The sequence below is a fragment of the Phalacrocorax aristotelis genome, chromosome 4 (assembly GCF_949628215.1).
Source record: "Phalacrocorax aristotelis chromosome 4, bGulAri2.1, whole genome shotgun sequence".
Classification (NCBI taxonomy): Eukaryota; Metazoa; Chordata; class Aves; order Suliformes; family Phalacrocoracidae; genus Phalacrocorax; species Phalacrocorax aristotelis.
The window spans coordinates 16137889-16155993 of record NC_134279.1 but is presented as its reverse complement, the minus strand read 5'-3'; the positions used below and the strand labels follow the sequence as shown (position 1 = coordinate 16155993).

Below are 18105 nucleotides of genomic sequence, written 5' to 3'. Positions count from 1 at the left end.
AAAGACCTATAAAATAATATGCAAGCATACGTATCTTGATGTCTGTGCAAGCATGTATGTGTAAGTATGACCACGATTATGTGGTCACATGGTTAATACACAGATTTTTCAGCACTGATTCAGTGTATATGGGATAGAGGCTTGGTAGAATAAACCACTAGAATTTGTTTCATACATAAGAGATGACATGGCTTTGCATCCTGGACTTCAGCAAAGCAGCAGATGGAAAGCAATGGGATTAGACCCATTCAGATTGCTTGCAAAAAGCAGCACTGCATTACAAGCTATATTATTGCCTACAGCAATAGCACTAAGGACAAATTCAGTACATTAAGCTTTTAGTTAGTTGTTTCTAGTACCATAAACAGCATATAATGGTGTAATCAAACTTTTGTATAGCTTATTCTTATCCTAGAGTGTAATATTAGTGAAAAAGTATCTGCGCATATGCCGGGGGGGGGCGTAGTGGGAGGTATGGGTAGGTTTGTCAGGGGAGTGGTGGGGAGCAAGCTGAAGTCAGGGACCCCTTCTCTAATCGAGCCTTCAAAAAGTCTCTACTGTTTCTCATGGGGAATGCCTGGAAACAGTCAGATACCTAGAGTTAAAAAATACAAATCACTCCAACTGCCTAGACAGTAAGAGAGAAGTATCAACCCAAACAAAAATGGGATGGCAAAAAGTCTTCCTTCAATCATCAGGAACAGTGCAGTGCTGTCGTCACAAGCTACACATACAAAGTGGCTGATGCCTTTGCAGCGTGCAGAAACAGAGGGCTGCTCATCCTAAGATAAACAACTCAGCTGTGCCAGCATTTATCTTCACCAACCCAGCTGACAAGAGAACAGGCTTACTAGGATCTCTTGGAAAGGCACTATATTGCACTACACTTGCTTTGCATAAGATCTGGTAAAAAGCATCAAAAATAAATTGAAGGTGAACCAAAAGTAACAAGATACAGCAGTCATTGATCAGAACTGACTCCTGACGAGCAGCTGATAGGACACTGCTTCCCTTTCAGAGCAATTTTGATAAATTTAAAATTGAATCAATCACCTTGTAAAGCGAAGGCACCCACAGGACAGGAAAACACGTATATATGTAATGAAAAAACCAAGACGTGTAGTAACAGCACGTGAGATCATTTCTAACATACTCTCTCCTCAAGAGAAGAAAAGTTATCTAACATACCAAAAAAGTCTGAAAGCAACCCCTAAGTCCACTTGTTTTAGCAAGAAAGATCCTCAACTCTTCAAAGAGAAGCAGACGTTACAAGTAACACTATGAGGAAAACTTCAGACTTCACTATGGGAGCAGCCTGAAAGGCTACTTACTAGTAGAAGATAAGAAGCTTCCTTTAACTACCTTTGGTAACTTACCCAAAATGCAAGACGCACTTGAACAGATAACACTAACTCTTGTGTACTTAAGACAAACATAAAATCAGTTCTGCTGATGTGACAGAGGTAAACTGCAATAAAAATGAACAATAAAAGCAGAGTTTGCAGATAAACAGAACTTCAAAAAGAATAAAGTTAGGCATTGTCAGAGGCCAAATACAGCCACTGATGTGGTTTTCTGCAATGGTTAAATATTATGATGATGAATGTTTATCAGTTTGGTCTCCCAAAGTGGTTTGAAGATGAGATAATGAGAGTCTTTCAGCAGATCTGTTAGAGAAATGCCTGAAGAGGTTAAAAGCATTTTCACTGGTGAAACAGTTCATGTAAATCAGTGAAATTAAGAGGAAGAGAAAGAAAGGAATAGGGGGAATATCCAATAAACAAAAAAAAACACCAAATCCCCAGATGAAACCACCACAACATTCAGAAGGTATAAACAGTAAGAGAAAATGTTGTTTCTGGAGGTAGGAAGGATTAGCTGAACAGTCTAGAGGCATGATAAAAATAAATTTAGCATTAAACAGTAAATACTGAGACAAATACAGAGAATGTTGCAAATATGGAATGAAATGACTGAAGTCAACAAGGCAAGCCACAATTAAATTGAACTGAAAAGGTCCATAAAACTGATGTAGACAGAGTAGCACAACTGAAATTGTTAACACACACACCACACAAAAAAAACCCCATACCTTTGAAATTAACCTTGAAATCAGGTTAAAATGTTCCAGCCCTGTGATGAACCATTTTGCTTTCTCATTCTTCAATTTTCTGCCCTTCTGCACAGGTTTCATGAATTGTCCCCACAACCACTCATTCATATTCTGACTGGGGAAGGACCTTCCAGGTTGCAGGATTGTCCATCACTAAGGGAATCGTTCTGAACTTCCCTGTGATATCAAGTGTTTACATATCCTAATGCATTAAATAATGGGAGCTGTCAGTATGTCTTTTGGTGTGCTTGAGATGCAGACAGCATAGGACTGAATTAGAAACCAATTTTAGTGAACATGGAATAACCACTACAAGGTACCAAATCACAGGTTTGCACACCCTCAACTGCTGAAATATGAGAAGCTGTTAAGAGTGAAAGAGAAAGGCGTACTTTGTACTTGCCCTGTTTCTTGCTTTCTGTTAGCGATCACAGCTGGGAACCCACTGCTCAGTTACACAGGTTCACGGTTTGATCTGGGGAGGACAGCTTTATGCACTTACCTTTAAGTTTACAATGTGAAACTATTCAGTAGTTGGGATTTCTCATGTATGAGGCACACGTACTCAATGAAATGATAAACCAGAAGGTCCCACGCTATTCAGCTTACATCACCCGTAGCATGAAAAGAGAAGCTCTCCCACCTACCTGCACACCAGCCACCTCCACACAGAGGACTTTGGGGACCACACTCCACTGTGCAACTGCCCAGCTAGGCACCATGAAATGGCACACAGGTCCCACTGTCCATACCAGAGAGATCGTCCGAACTAACCTTTCCTGCTGTATGCTTACCTTTGCATTGAGTCTAAACTATGATGACGTGCTAAGCACTCTAGGACATGCTGTTGAAATATTTGCAAAATCACAGAGGAGCCAATTGCATCCAGGGTATGCCTTTTGAAGAATACATGAAACAAAACTGTTGCTTCCCGTCCAGCAACAGCAACCAAAGTAGCCATTAGTAGCCACATCTATTCTACCAATATTCCAGCTGTCCCTGTCCCTCTTTTTCTGAAATCTCTATTTTTCAGCCCTGATCCAGGTGCACTTGTTCCCAAAAGAAAGGTTCATTTCGGAACTGAGGCTATGCTAGAACTGTATGTTTGAACATATATTTTAGCATAGTACTACTACAACTTTTTGATCAATTCAGTCACCAAATTCAATTTATTTGTGGAATACTTAGCTCTATATACTTGAGATTTTTAGCTGCCATCTCAACCATGACCCTATCATCTTCTGAAACAGACTACATACCCCAGGGCAAGGGAAATCATGCACTAACCTTCATAGATATGGTTACTGCTGTCACCTGCAAATTACCGCTGTTGTACAGCAAAGACTTAAATGTATGAGATAATTTAACTCAATTTTAACTGCTTCATTTTTCTTATTCCAAGGTTACATCCATACTAGAGAAACAAGACAGCTGAAACTGTGGTTGAACACATAACTACAATGGCATTATTCAGAGACTACTTAAGATAGGGTGCTGGCAGAGTTACCACTGAATCACACTGTTCAGAGAAAACTACTACACTCTGCCAAGAATAACTGAGATATGCCTCCATGATGGCAGGCATTACACAGCTATTAGCATAAATATTCAAAGGCCTAATGAAAAAAATTGTTATGTGCTCCATGATGAGATGGTGGGGCGGGGGGGAGAGAAAAAAAAACCAAAACACACAAAAATAAAACACCCCACAACCAAAACAAAAACAAAACCACCAACAGGTAAGATGTAATTATACCACATTCCCAACTAAAATACTGCTATGGCACTTTCTCTTTATAGATAGAAAGCAAGTTCTTGTAAAGTTTTTTTCATTAACTATCTAAAGTTGACTTTTGATAACGTTTGTATGGAAAGCTTGTCTCTAAAACAAGCTCAGCAATTTTGTTCATGTAAACGGAGCACTTCACACCATGAGGAATTTCCACTTGGATATTACCAGAGACATTTCCTGCATATAGCTGTTAATAAAGTTTTTCACTTTCAAAACCATGCTAGGAGATATAATTACCTGTTAATAGCTATTAAAATATGCTGTATTTTTGTGTTTGGTACACAAAATGAATGGAAGTTTTTAAAAAAAAATAAAAGTAAGAGCCTTTACAATCCATAGACACAATATTGTGTCTTTAATATAAAGCATATTTTAAAAAGCCAAGAATTGCTTTTTTGTTTGTTTGTTTGTTTCAAATATCTCAGGAAACGTGTGTCTAGCTCTGAACAGTATAACACAGAAGTCTGCAAACTATGAATTTTAGCAGCTTGTTAATTTCTGGAGAGCAAACTGCAACTCCCTGGTCCCACCAAGAGTCACAATGCAATTGCAGAACACAGACCTCTCAGGCCTTCTTACCCAGGGTCTGAAATGGTTTACTGACCAAAGTAATACCAATCTTGATAGCAGAGGAAAAATGACTGCTTCCTGTTTTAATAAAAACATTGGTACTCACTACATTAAGGCTCAGAAGAGTACCAAACTGTCTTCTAAGTCACTGTGGTTAAGTTTTCAAGTGGGGTAGAAAACAAGAAGACCCCCGGAAACCACCACCAACAACAAAATCTACCTCTGACTTGTGAGGTTTCAAGAATGACAACTGCATTATCTTGGAGCAACAAGCAGAGGTATGGCTTAAGTAATAAACACACAAAAATGGCCATTCTTAGCAGAATCCAACTGACTAGCAGGCATAACAGATGTTCCCCAGGAAAAAAAAGGTCAAACACACACCACCATTCTGCCAGCATGGCTGTAGGACATTCACGTCTCCTAAATACCCAAAGAAAAGACATTTTGCGCCTGTTTACCCATTGAGAACAGGTTTTGTCTGGGATATCTGTTTAGCCATCTGGAACATTTCACTGTTAGTCACTCTACTTAAAATGGGAAGAAATTGTAATTGGCACAGTTTGTGACTCCTGACTTCATGCGTAATAATTTGCACAGCCTTTTCCAGCCTGCTATTTCCTTATTTACTACCAAATCCAAACTAAGAAGCCAGCACAGATCTTAAAATTATCTAGTAGACAGAAACTTGATACTTCTCAGAAGCGCTCCTCTTCAGAAGAGGAAATAAAAGAGGAAAGCTAATGAAATATGCCTTCTTGGCGCACTGTCCTCAGTTATGCAACGCCCAATACGTGGTCAGGTTATGACACATTCGGGGTTTAACAGAACCAAATTTCACACTGACGTTTAATAAACAAAGCAAAAGAGGAGTCCACTAACATTTCCCTAGGGCTGGCAGTGTTGGTCCTAATGTGAGACTCGCTGTACTCACAGAATCCCAGGTTAGAAGGGACCTCAGGGATCATCCAGTCCAACCTTCCTAGGAAGAGCAGAGTCTAGACAAGATGGCCCAGCACCCTGTCCAGACGACTCTTATAAGTGTCCAATGTGGCCGAGTCAACCACTTCCCTGGGGAGATTATTCCAATGGGTGACCATCCTCACTGTGAAAAATTTTCCTCTGGTGTCCAAACGGAATCTCCCCAAGAGCAACTTGTGTCCATGCCCCCTTGTCTTCTCCATGTGACTCCTTGTAAAAAGGGAACCTCCAACTTCTTTGTAGCTACCCTTTCAGTACTGGTACATGGTGATGAGATCCCCTCTGAGCCTCCTTTTCTCAAGGCGGAACAAACCCAGTTCTCCCAGCCTATCCTTGTATGGCAGCTTCCCAGTCCTTTGATCATCTTGGTGGCTCTTCTCAGGACCCCTTCCAGCCTGTTAGCTTCCAGCCCAACAGCTAATTTAAAAAGGCATGTTTCTGGAATGTTAAGATATCCAAGGGACAAAACACACCACCAACAGGCACCTCAGGCAAGATACAGCAGCTGTCCACATGCATGCTCTTGGTCTCCTTCTACTAGTAGGCAATGAAACTTTGCCCACTCCTCTCTCCTTGATGTGCTGTCAAGTTTGTGAAACTCAGCTTTCTCAGGAAGGAAAACTCCAGCCACTTCCACCTCTCTCAGTCCAACAAAATAGAAGATAACACACTTTCACTGCCAAGACTTCGATTTCTGAGCCTGCACAGCTGCTGTGGATGGCAGCTCATCGTATTCTGAATGAACTGAAATTCATTATGCACATCTCACAAAGCCCAAACTTGTGCCCCATGCAATACCTGTGGACTTATTGGATGCTCTCCGTCGAATTTCAGTCACCATCAATCTTGACACTTGAGTAGTAAACTGCAGGAGGTCAGAAAATTTTTCTGTCATTGTACTTGGAGGAGCATTTCCAAACACCTAAAACAAGAAAAATGGTTGCATTATACAGGCATTCAGTTTACAAGGATGACTATGAACTACCAGCTTCCTTTGCAAAGAAGGAGTATTACTATGGAGATTACAAGTTTTTGTTTTCCTGCTGCTGTATTCATCACTGTACTGGTTTTCACAGTGCATGCTCTAAGATTTATTCATAGTTGGAATTAAGTCACCACTCAGGGAGGTAAGATCTGATGAATGAAGAGAAAAAAGGGAATCACGAATTTTCTTGCAAGATGAACACCCCGCAAAGCCCCAAAAGACCAAGATTGCACATAATGGGGTAAAGACTAGACACCAGAGCAAGTTCTCCAACACAAGTTCTGTTTTTAAGAGCAACTCCTTTACTATTTTGCTGGACCTAATCATCCCACAGGGGCAAACCACATGTACAGAACGATGTGTGTAAAATCTTCGAGAAGGGACTAGGAAGTAGAACTGCTCTGTTAAGTCTTCCTTGTATAAACTAACGATACCAAGAAGCCTCCCACATTGCTGGCATCCTAAGGCCTTACGCTCCTTTCTTGAGATCCTCCTGAATATAACAGCAGCAGTTGCTACAGTAATTTTTCATAAATTGTCACTTAATTCTAGTAACTTATTCTTCATGATTAAGCATTAATTTGGTTATTAAATCATTTATTGAATGACATTCAACAGAGAGAAATGTGTTACTCTGTGGTATTACACTAAGCCATTATCTCAAAATGTATTAGCTAGTTGTTGAGCTAATTTACTTTTCATTCAAGACTGCACAAGAAAAGGAGCCTCCATCCACACTTCTGATGTCACTCTTGCACTAAAATGGTCACAGTAAAACCATGATATTCATTATCAAACAAAGCATGCAATCCAAATTCTGGTATCATCACTTCTGTCAGTGGTGAGAAAACAGAACAGCCTGCTAAACGCCTGAACGCTTTCACCACTACTCTGCTTGTTTACATTTTTCTCCCTCATGGCTACTTATGTAACCTGCAGGAGTGTCACTGATGAGCCAGGAAACATAACAGATTACAGTATTTTTCTAATAAAACTTTAGTTCAGCATGTTATATTTGCCTTTCAGAAAGAGGATGCGATATACAGCAGTACAATTGGTTTGGACTCAACAGGTGCTTCACCCTCATCTCCTTTCCCTGGGTGACCCAGTTACACTATTGCACCTGAGCTGCTGAAATACTTCACTGAGGTCACTCTTAATTCTAGGGACATCCAGTGAAATCTGCAATATTACAGCCAACAGGGATACAAGATACCAACTTACCTTGGAATCCCAAAGTTACTGAAGAAAACTTAGAAGGCAGAAGACAGAATAACCTCTGTGTAAGTTTGACTTCTTACTCCCCTTAGTATCAGCTGCTCTGGCAGATTGCAGGACAGCTAAAAATATTTTTCCTGCCTGCTCACATTGCAAAGTCATGATGAAATGGAGCCAGAAAAACAACATTGAATTTGAACACTCAGTTTCCTCACAATAAAAATATTTTTCACCAAAAAGTGAAGCATTTCTCATATAGGAAATCTCAACCACCATTATCAATAAAGCAAGCAAACAGGACGCCAGACATTACAGTCAGATGACTTTTCGGCAGACCAAGAAAAACACCCCTCATTTGGATTATTCAACATTCCCAGTACAGACAATCCAAATTTCCTAAACCTTTCACAAGACCTCCTGTTGCTGCTGTCTGCATCAACTCCCAACTTCCACAAGGCTATAAGAAGGGAAGAGGGGCTTGAGGGTTGCATGTTTACTGGCATAACTTAAGCAAGATTATCTAGATTAGAATGCACATAGGCAGAGCATCTTGCCAACATTAACTGTTTAAAGCTTTTTCACTCAGACCAAGGAAAGAGAAAAAACTAATAGCCCTATTACCTGTCCTGAGCTTGCCCAGAGTTGTCAGCAGCTCCCAGGAAAAGCAGAGAACTCAATTACAGCAAAAGGTTGACCAAGGTGACTGTTTTTTAATTAGATGTCCCATAACCAGGTTTGTACCATGAAGAACAAGCATCTGCATTGGATATGGATATATTCTTTGACTAACGGTGGTAGTAAAAACCAGGAATAGGATATGGAACATTTTATCAGTAACCCATCTTTCTAAGAAGGAAAAGCAAGGCTTTTTCAAGAAAACGTAAACAATGTACCACTTATTCAAAACCAGCCTCTTCATCATTCCATCCACTTTTTTCATATACTGCAAAAGCGTTACCACCACACTGGTACAGCAATGCTTCCGCAAATGCACTGAACTCTGAAAGGACCCTTTTGAATGCTCTTCCACAGGGCCAATCTTTTGTTAATTATGCAGCGATTTAGCTTTTCGTTACCACGTGATTCATCATTTCATAAGCCTCCCTGAACAATGAGAAAACAGAAGTGGTCTGTAAACCCATTAGTTACCAGAATTGGCAAGATGGTGTAAACTACAGCACATTTGAGACACGCCGTATCTATAAACCGAAGTTAAAAATGCATTAGCTTCTCTGGATTTACCGATTAACAATCCTTAAAATATCAGGAAGAAAATGGAACTGCATTTCACACAAAACTTCAGATACCTCTGAAGAGAGGGAAAACAAAAAAGCCACCCACAAAAAAAAAAACCCAAACTCATACATGGTTTCAAGCAAGAAAGCCTCAGAAGAATTCCTGGATATACTAGTTATATAACTGGCTGGGTGTTGCTGGTGACTTGGATGCCTATGGGAAGCAGACTTACCTTCCTCACTCTGGATCTCTGGATTCAGTAAAAATCACTCTTCTTCCAGAACCATTTCCTGGATATATCTCTCTCTCCCCGCTCCCCACACCTGTCTCTCCCTCCCTTCCAGCCTAACACACGCAGCTCCCACTTCCAACAGCTTGCTACTCCGTACAAGAGATATTCTTAAGTACATATCAAGGTGTTGTACAGAAGTCTTGATCTGAGCTCCACAATTTATTTTGGGTTTTCACCTCTTAACACAGACATACCAACCTTGTAATAGATAACACTTCTATGGTACACCATCATGGACTTCACTTCAGGCAGTAACACAAAAAGTACTCAATCTCACTTAAACCTGTTCAATAGAATACAGATAACTATGCAAAGTAACTGACGGATTCAGAGTCTGAATTTGAATCAACTTATTAACTCATAGCGTAAAACATTTGCAGCTAAGGACTATGTTTGACAAATTAGAAAATTTTTAAAAAGGAACTTCTAGCAACGTCAGAGTGTTTCCTGTCAGCAAAAGTAGGTCTCAGAGGAAAGTAATCTCAAAATTTAGAGTGAAACAAGGTTTACCATGTCTCCCACAAAACTAGACAAGCCAAGGAAGCTACAGCACACTGCATGTAAGCCTCAAGAGAAAAAGGTGGCATTAACCAGGAACCTAAGAAGGTAAACTGTGGAAGTAGAAATAAATAGATGACATCACAACTGTTCAGCCTCTTGAATGCAGGAAGACAACGCATTTATATAAAATGCAAGGTAAAGAGGTGGTGGAGTCACCATCCCTGGAGGTGTTCAAAAAACACGTAGACACGGCACTTCAGTGCATGGTTTAGGAGGCGTGGGGGTGTTGGGTTGATGGTTGGACTTGATGATCCTAGAGGTCTCTTCCAGCCTTAATGATTCTATGAAAAAAAATATTCCTGTCACAGGGACACACGAGAGCTGACTGGCCAAGAGAAATCAGATTTGTTTGTGCTACACTAACAGTTCGTTGACAACTGATAAAGGTTATCAAGGACTTCGAGAAAGGAAGTGAAAGAGCACAAACAATACACGCTTCCCTCAATGTACCATACTACAATTCAGATTTGACAAAGGTTGGAAACTGAAGTGACAACATCTGGCAACAGCCTATATTTGTAACAAGGACAATTCCAAGAAGGTCACAGATTAAAACCAGAGTTTGAGGACAGTAATGTTAAAACAAAACAAGGCAACAAGAGGGAAGAGGAAGAGACGAGCACAGTTAGGATCCAAAAGCAAAACATTTAGCAAGCATAGAACAACAGATGTCTTCAGCATCAAGTTCACCTCAGTAAATAGGGGAACAAAAGAGTCTCTATGATTTAGAGAAGGGAAAAAAGCCCATCCACAAAACCAGATGGATTCTGTAAAGAAGAGAAAAAGACAACTGGGAACCTGAGGAAGGAGAAACCTATGCTAAACAAGGGGAAAAGAGTAGCCAAGATGTATGTATTCATACAGATGGAAATCACAGAAACCATTCACCTTTTCATAAATCTAAATGGTACCTGAGATTAGTTAGGCAAGAGGTGATTTTGCCAGAGCAAGAAGAAAACTTCAGGCTACTGATTTATTTTTCAGAATGTTTCAACACACAAGCTGAAGGAAGGACAGAGAAAGAGAACAATGGTGCAAAGACACGACGCAACTACAACCAGGCTTCAAGAGGGTTAAGTGGAGGGACTGAGAATTAGGACAAAGCCAGCAAGCTGTGTAAGAGAGAAAAAAAAATAAGCATAGTAAGAAAGAAAAGAAGAAAAGAGAAAAAAGGAGAAACAACAGAGAAATTAAAACTTAACTGTTCTTTTTAATCTCTGAAGTCTAATCAAAGTCTAAGGAAAGACTGCTGTACAGAAATAGGACGTGCACTGCTGCACTAGTTTTTCTTGAACCCAGTTGGATCACCGATTTTGATTTCCATAGATACAATGCTACTGCAAGTGCAAGTAACTACGCCACAAGGGCCACGAAAAAAATTTCTTCTCTGCCCAGAGATTACTACTAAGTACTGAAGCAGGTATAGTGGGTACACTCCCTTTTTCAGAAGCATCAGCCACCTGTAACCACCAGAGGGAGATTTCTAAGCATGAGTGTCATGTGTCAAATTAACCTTCACGGGCTCAAGCCAAGATGAAGATTCCATTGTGCCAATTTGTAAAAACAAATTAAGAAAGTCCATAACTAAAGGGCATATGATCCAAGCAGATAAATTAAAGAGGAAGCAGATGAACTGAACTTACTTCTCCCAATCTCACACAACAGGTTACCAGTAGAACTAGGAATAAGACCTAAGGCAACAGAATGACATTTAGGGGATCTATCCACTAAAGCATGCTACCCAGTAGACTGAAAATCCTATTCATACTATGCCTTGACTAGGATTAACTTTTCTACACAGCACGTAAGCAGTTCAATATCTAATGCCATCATAAGGCATACTTTCAACAAAACATCAACCTAAAAAAAGAGAAAGCTGAATTGATTTTCCTATCAAGTTTTTACATTTTAGTTATTGGATGATTCCAGTCCTCCACGGTAGAGTATCCAAGCACAAATTGGAACAAAGGAAGTTCCACCTGAATGTGAGGAAAAACTTCTTTACTGTGAGGGTAACAGAGCAGTGGCACAGGCTGCCCAGAGAGGTTGTGGAGTCTCCTTCCCTGGAGACATTCAAAACCTGCCTGGACGTGGTCCTGTGACCCCTGCTCTAGGTGTGCCTGCTCAAGCAGGGGGGTTGGACAAGACGATCTCCAGAGATCCCTTCCAACCCCTACCATTCTGTGGTAAAGCTCTGTGAGCTTTAGAAGCAAGGGTTCAGGTCACAGCAGGAAAAAAGGAAAAAAAAAAGGAAAATAATATCTGTACCTACTGCTCTTTCAAGACCCTAGAACTACCATCAAAGTTATTCCATGAAATAGCAGAGTAACCAAGTGACAGAAGACATCAGGAGGACTTGGCTCCTATTAATTCCAGGGACAGTCGCCACAGTCCTGTCTCCAAACAAAATCCTCGTGCATGAGCACAAGGGAGTAGTGAAATTTGAATAGCACCGTACAAGTGGCTATTATGGCTTCCCTACAGATTGCTTGTTCAAAAATCCCCCTCGTCCAAGAAGAGGGATTCGGACTCAGTGCATAGGAAAAGGGCTACAAGGGTGATGAGAATACAGAGGATTTATCACAAGGGGAGATTAAAATTGTTCAGCTCATGTAGCCTAGCAAAACCAAGTCTGGCAGGAGATGATATGATTCTTATCTCTAAATATTCATCAATACAACAAATGCAAAGAAGGGAGCAGAGTTATTTAGACTCAAGTACAGTGCTGTCACACAAACAAGCAGGTATAAACTTGCTATGAGTAAGTTCAGGTTGGAAATCAGATGATGCTGTAATAATAGCAAGCTCTGCAGAAAAGCTCTGTGACAGTCTACATGCAACTGTGGACTGCACTTTAGAAAAAGTGATAACAGAATGAAATCTCCAACGGCAGGTTTAACCACTAACACAGTGCTATGTGAGGAAAAGGGGAAAATTGAAACGATGCCAATGGAAGAAAAACTTCTGTTGTGCTAGAACCAAAGGTCTTGGGAATACAAAATATGAGCAGTGAATTCAAGTAAAGAAAACACCTCTTGCAGATTCTCTGGCTTACCCTGTTAAACACCGGCAACATCATGTAAAGTTTTTCTTCTTGTTCTTTCTGGGTCATGTGCCGTGGAGGATGACAGAGCTCTGTGAAGAGGCGACGCAGATGCATCAAGCCCAGCGCATTATCTTGGGGGCTACACTCCTCCTGCCGTGGCCGGCCCATGATCCTTTTCACCATATTCATCTTGACTGACTTCTGGAAGCTCCCTTGTATCCTGTTCAGAAAGGAAAACAAACTTATTGAGTACCATAGTTGGAGGCATTATTTCATCAAAGCCTTTAAATATATAGCACCCTCTCTCACAGTAAGTACCACACTGCACTTAAGAGCATTAGCTAATTGTATATGGTAGGCTTGCCTGGAGGATTTAAAGCCAACAACCTGAAACAGGAAAACATCCAGTACTCTTCAGCACAAAGCACATCTGACCAGGCTTTGAACACTGCAAAATGCTTTGGTACTTTTTATTACATGATTTTTATGATTCTTTGGTACACATTCCACAGCATTTACAGCAGTGTTATTTACATATTGCAAAGTATTCTCAAAATAATTCTAGAATAAAATCAGTACCAGTTATGTACTTTAAAATCTAATCAAACGAGACCTTCAAACTCTCTCAGACGTTGGCTTTATCATACAGAGGAATAGTTAATTTTTTTCCTGGCTTTCCTATGGCAAAGATATAAGGCTGTCCAATGGATGTATTGCTCATCTTGCACCTCAGCTGTTGGGTCTGCTGAACACCACCTCCGTCTTCTCCCTCCTGAGAGGGATGAGAAAGAAATTTGTTTTAGAATCATAGAATGGTTTGGTTTGGAAGGGTACTTTAAAGATCATCTTTTCCTGACACTGGATGGCTGAAGTCCCTTAGCAGAATCAGGACTTGCAAGTGTGATGCTTCCTGTAGTTGAAGAACGCTTCATCAGCATCCTCCCCTTGATATGCAGTCTGTAGCATACACTGGCTAACCAGGTTTCCTTTGTTGGCTTGGTCTCTGATATTCACACATAAGCTCTTGACCCGTGCATTGTTGTTTCAAAAAAAAAAAAGCAATGTGCAATCGATTTTTTAACGTAGAGGACAACACCCCCACCTTTCCTTCCTTGCTTGTCCTTCCTGAACAGTTTCTAGCCATTAATTGCAGTGTTCCAAAAACGTTTCAGTGACAGTGGTTGGATGACAGCTTTCAGGCTCCTCCTGGCTGTTACCCATGCTGCGTGCAGTGCTGTAGAAGCATTTCAGTTTGACAGTCAACTCTCTCACGTTTTTGGTGGAACTCTTTTGGAGGCCTGGGGTGCATTCAACACTGCTCTGGTAGATGCATTCATGCATCCTGCTTTTTGTGAGTACGCAGGTGTCCTGGCTTTGGACCTCATCCCCCAAATTCATTAGGTTAAAGTGCGATTTACTAAGTTAGCCAATCTGCCAGCAAATATTCTCTTCCCTCTTCCAGGTATGTAGTTCCCATCTCTCCCCAGTAATCTGTATTTGTCAAAGAACGTCCTGTGATCACAGAAAGCTAAAGCCCTGGTGATGCCACCAGCCACAAAGCCAGGCATTGGTCTGCATGATATGTCAAGCTCTGCCTGCACCCCCATCTCTGACTGGCAAGATAAACTAGATCACTCGGGCTCCTGTCCCCTTCACTCATGTCCCCAGAGCTCTGAAGTCCCGCTTGATCTTGCCCAGGTTCTGCTTTACTCTATCATTGGTGCCCACAGGTTGTAAAACATCTCACAGCAATGACATAATGCCTGTATTTAGCCCTGTGTTAGTCTTCAAAACAACTTGGACCAAATCTTCTGAATGTGAGACTGAAGTCTATTAAGTAGGTCCTTGCAGAAGAGTTCAGAGGGTCAGAGCAGATAAATCCCCCAACAGATGTAGCCAGTTGGACATTGTTCAAAAGGGACTATTCTCACAACTACGTTCAAGTAAGGGAAGGAGTAAGGGGGAAAGAGGGAAACTGTTTCAGCTCCATACACTAAGTTAAAGAGACCAACAATTAAATACTCCACTGAATTGCAATGCCTGCTTCTCATTGCTTAAAGGCAGCTGGAAAAAAACAGAAGTTAGTAACAGCTATAATAATTATTCAACGGTAGAAAAATGCCTCACAGCAAGAAACTTAAAGAACTTAATTATTTAAATTATCAAAAAGAGAAGTTACCACAAAGGGTCAATTATTAAAAGGACAAGCGATGATTCCAAAGGTGCTGTGATTAGACTAATGGAGGGAAATTAGCCATTACTGAAGAACCCAAACCCAGAGATTAAGTTGTGAGGAAAGACAGTAGCAGGGTACTAAAGCCAGGAAAATAACATCACCTACAAACAAGGACTACACTTTTAAAACTGAAAATAATAAACCACTAGTAAGAAGCATTAACGGAAGAAAAATATTCTTTCTCTAACCCAAGAACAAAATACCTTTCTGAAATATGTTCATAAAACTGCATTTTACTAACGTGCAAAAAAAATTAAGAACTGATGCTAACAAACGTTTTGGTACAATGCAGAAAATCAATTTATGAAACAAGAAGTCACCAAAAAAGCAAAGCTAATGTACTGGTCCACAACTGTCGGCCCATGCTGGAAATCTGCATTGGCTTTTCACATTCAAAGAAAAATACGACAGAACTGGATGTTGCCTTTTACTGTATGATCCCTAACACAAGTAACAGACTTCAAATCAGCATTATTCACACAGTCAAAAATGAAACAGCAGAGTTTCTGGAGGTGTTTCCTTGAGAAACCCACACCTTTTCCCGAACTCCTCAGTTTGGGAACTCTTCTCTCACTGTAACAACATGTAACCTAACAGAATACTGCATCTGAGCTTAAAGAGCCAAAACTTCACTGCCTAAGTGGCAGGAAAAAAGGTTCTTTTTTCATAAAATCTTTTAAAGATAATATTTTAAATTTCTTTTTATGGTTCACAAAATGCTGAGAACTCTAAATCCAACACCCAACATGCACATTGTCATTGAATCCACCACTTCTGCAGACTTTTGCTAGTGCAGCCAATTTTTCTTTTAAATCCTATTGCTTTATTTAGCCTAAGCACACTCCTAGAACAGGAATTTGCACTGGTTCAGCCACACAGTTGTAGTTCTAGATCTGTCAATTTTCTTATACTCACAGAAGTCCATATAAATGTTACATGTTATTTTCCCAGAGTAATGGGAGCCTACTGGGACAGCTTCTCCAAGATGCAATCCATTTACCTCCACTGGGGCACTTTTAACCCAGAGGGATGACAAATGCAGAGAACAATTAAAACAGTCCTCACTTTCTCAATACATTCATGGTCCCTCCTGCCCATTACCCAGTACAATCAATCACTTATTCAACCTCAATGTAAGACATGAGGCAGAGAGGAGGGGGGAATGGATGTAACATAGTGTAAACAACATCCAAATTAATTTCTCTTCCCACACCCACCCCACCCCCCCGAAGTAACCATAAGAGACTACAAAATCGATATTCCGCACCTCCAAAAACCCAAACCCCACAACAAAATCCCACAATGCCAAGGAATTTCAGATTTTTGTCCCAAAGACACCCCTGCGACACTCGAGAAAATCTTCCTAGAAGGCACCGCTTCAGGAATATCCTTTACTATAAAGTATTCACTTCCTTGATGATTTTCACAGATATTGAGTCAATGTTGTATGAAGCAAAAACAGGGGTAGTGACACTGACATTTACAAATGGAGATCTTTGCAATATATGCTGCTTGTCTTTGACAATGTTATCTGCCCTCTGGATCATCTTTTTCTGGCAGTATTTTCCGCTCATTCTCAGTCTTCAGAACCATGTAAAGCCTACCCTCAATTCTGCCGCAGATCAACTTGAACTTACACCATATATTAATTTCAAGCAGAATAGATACTACTTGTGAAATTATTCCAGAGTTGAGTCCTACTGTATTTCTGTCCTATTAGAAAAAGGCTAGCATGAGCTCCATGCAATGTCATCTGAAATATATTGTACATGAAATCTGAAAGAACTTCTGCAATTTATTTTTGCCAGTCCAAATACAGTGATTTTTTTTCTGATTACCACAGCAAAGATTACCTATAGAAATACAATGAAGATAGCTGTGGGCTCTAGGAGCTCCAGCATTAGGCCCAAATCTTTAAGATATGTGAAAAGATTTATTCATGGTTTATAGCAGGTAAAAACCTCCTCATTGTGAATCTCAGTACCAGAATTTACTTGTCCTAAGAAAACACCAAGACATTTAAGCTCATCTAAAATTAAAAACAAACAAAAACACAACACACAAAAAAAAACCAACCCAAAACCCCACCGCCAACAAAAACACCCAATTAAAATCTTCAGAAGAATGATAGATTAGAAATACCACACCAGAACATTACACATGTTCACTGAGTGAAAGGAAAGTGGTATGATGCTACTATGTCCTGTATAACTATATTGACTGAGGTTTTCTTTGTTTAGGCTTAGGCCTGCAAAAAAAAAAAAAGCAGTACACCTAAACCTTCCACTACAAACAAAAAATATCCAGAAGACAAGACCTTCCTATTCTACTAAGTGAAAGCATCTGCACAGATTTCAGTCAGCTGTAACCACCACATATGACTTGAATTCAGCATTAAGAATTGGCAGTCTCTTTAATGCCACAAATGAAATAGATTCCAGTATTTTCAGTAACAGTTAAGTCACCTGTTCACAACTGCTTATAGCACATGACAATCACACACTCTGCAAAGCAAAAGCCTACCGGAAAAGAACCTTAAGAGAAACAAACTCACAAGTTACGGAACACCTGTCTTGTAATTGCTTGTAGAGCTTGAATTTGACCTGGCTCTGCACATGCATTACAGTACAGTCTTAAATTGCACACTCACTTCCTCTAGTCCCCCAAAGGGCCTCCCGCCTCTCTCAGCAGACAGGCGGGACACAGCCCTCACTTCACGAGCAGCTGCTCAGTATTTTATTACTTCATCCCTCCAAGTGTGATGCTACACCTTGGTTACTGCAACCTAGACTGGAAGCCTGCTCTGCACACAGAGCAATGCATTTCCTCATGGATTTTTCTGTCCTGCTCATCACTGCCAGATCAGAATGCCTCACAGCTATTAAATCAACTTCTTTTCAAAACTCTGCCCCACAGCACAGCCATGTTAACAGCCTCAATATACACACAATGAACAGACACACCCACCTCACACTAAATTTGTGTCTAATATTCTAGATATCCAGTTTAAGAAACTGGAGAATAGCTAATCCTACATGGCATCTTGTAATGCTCGAATCTTTCTGCTTGCTTGTG

General features: G+C 40.4%; 1 protein-coding gene across 5 annotated transcripts in view; it reads right to left on the bottom strand.

Annotated features, from left to right (window-relative positions):
* WDFY3 (WD repeat and FYVE domain containing 3) overlaps positions 1–18105 on the bottom strand; it is a 179852-nt gene that overhangs the window by 112241 nt on the left and 49506 nt on the right. For all 5 annotated transcript variants that reach the window (XM_075090410.1, XM_075090406.1, XM_075090408.1 and 2 more), the window contains 2 exons: positions 12804–13014; positions 6255–6378 (listed from right to left, as the gene is read on the bottom strand). In XM_075090410.1, the coding sequence (XP_074946511.1) occupies positions 6255–6378; positions 12804–12983 (304 nt within the window). In that variant the 5' untranslated portion in view covers positions 12984–13014. The remainder of the gene's footprint in view (positions 1–6254; positions 6379–12803; positions 13015–18105) is intronic.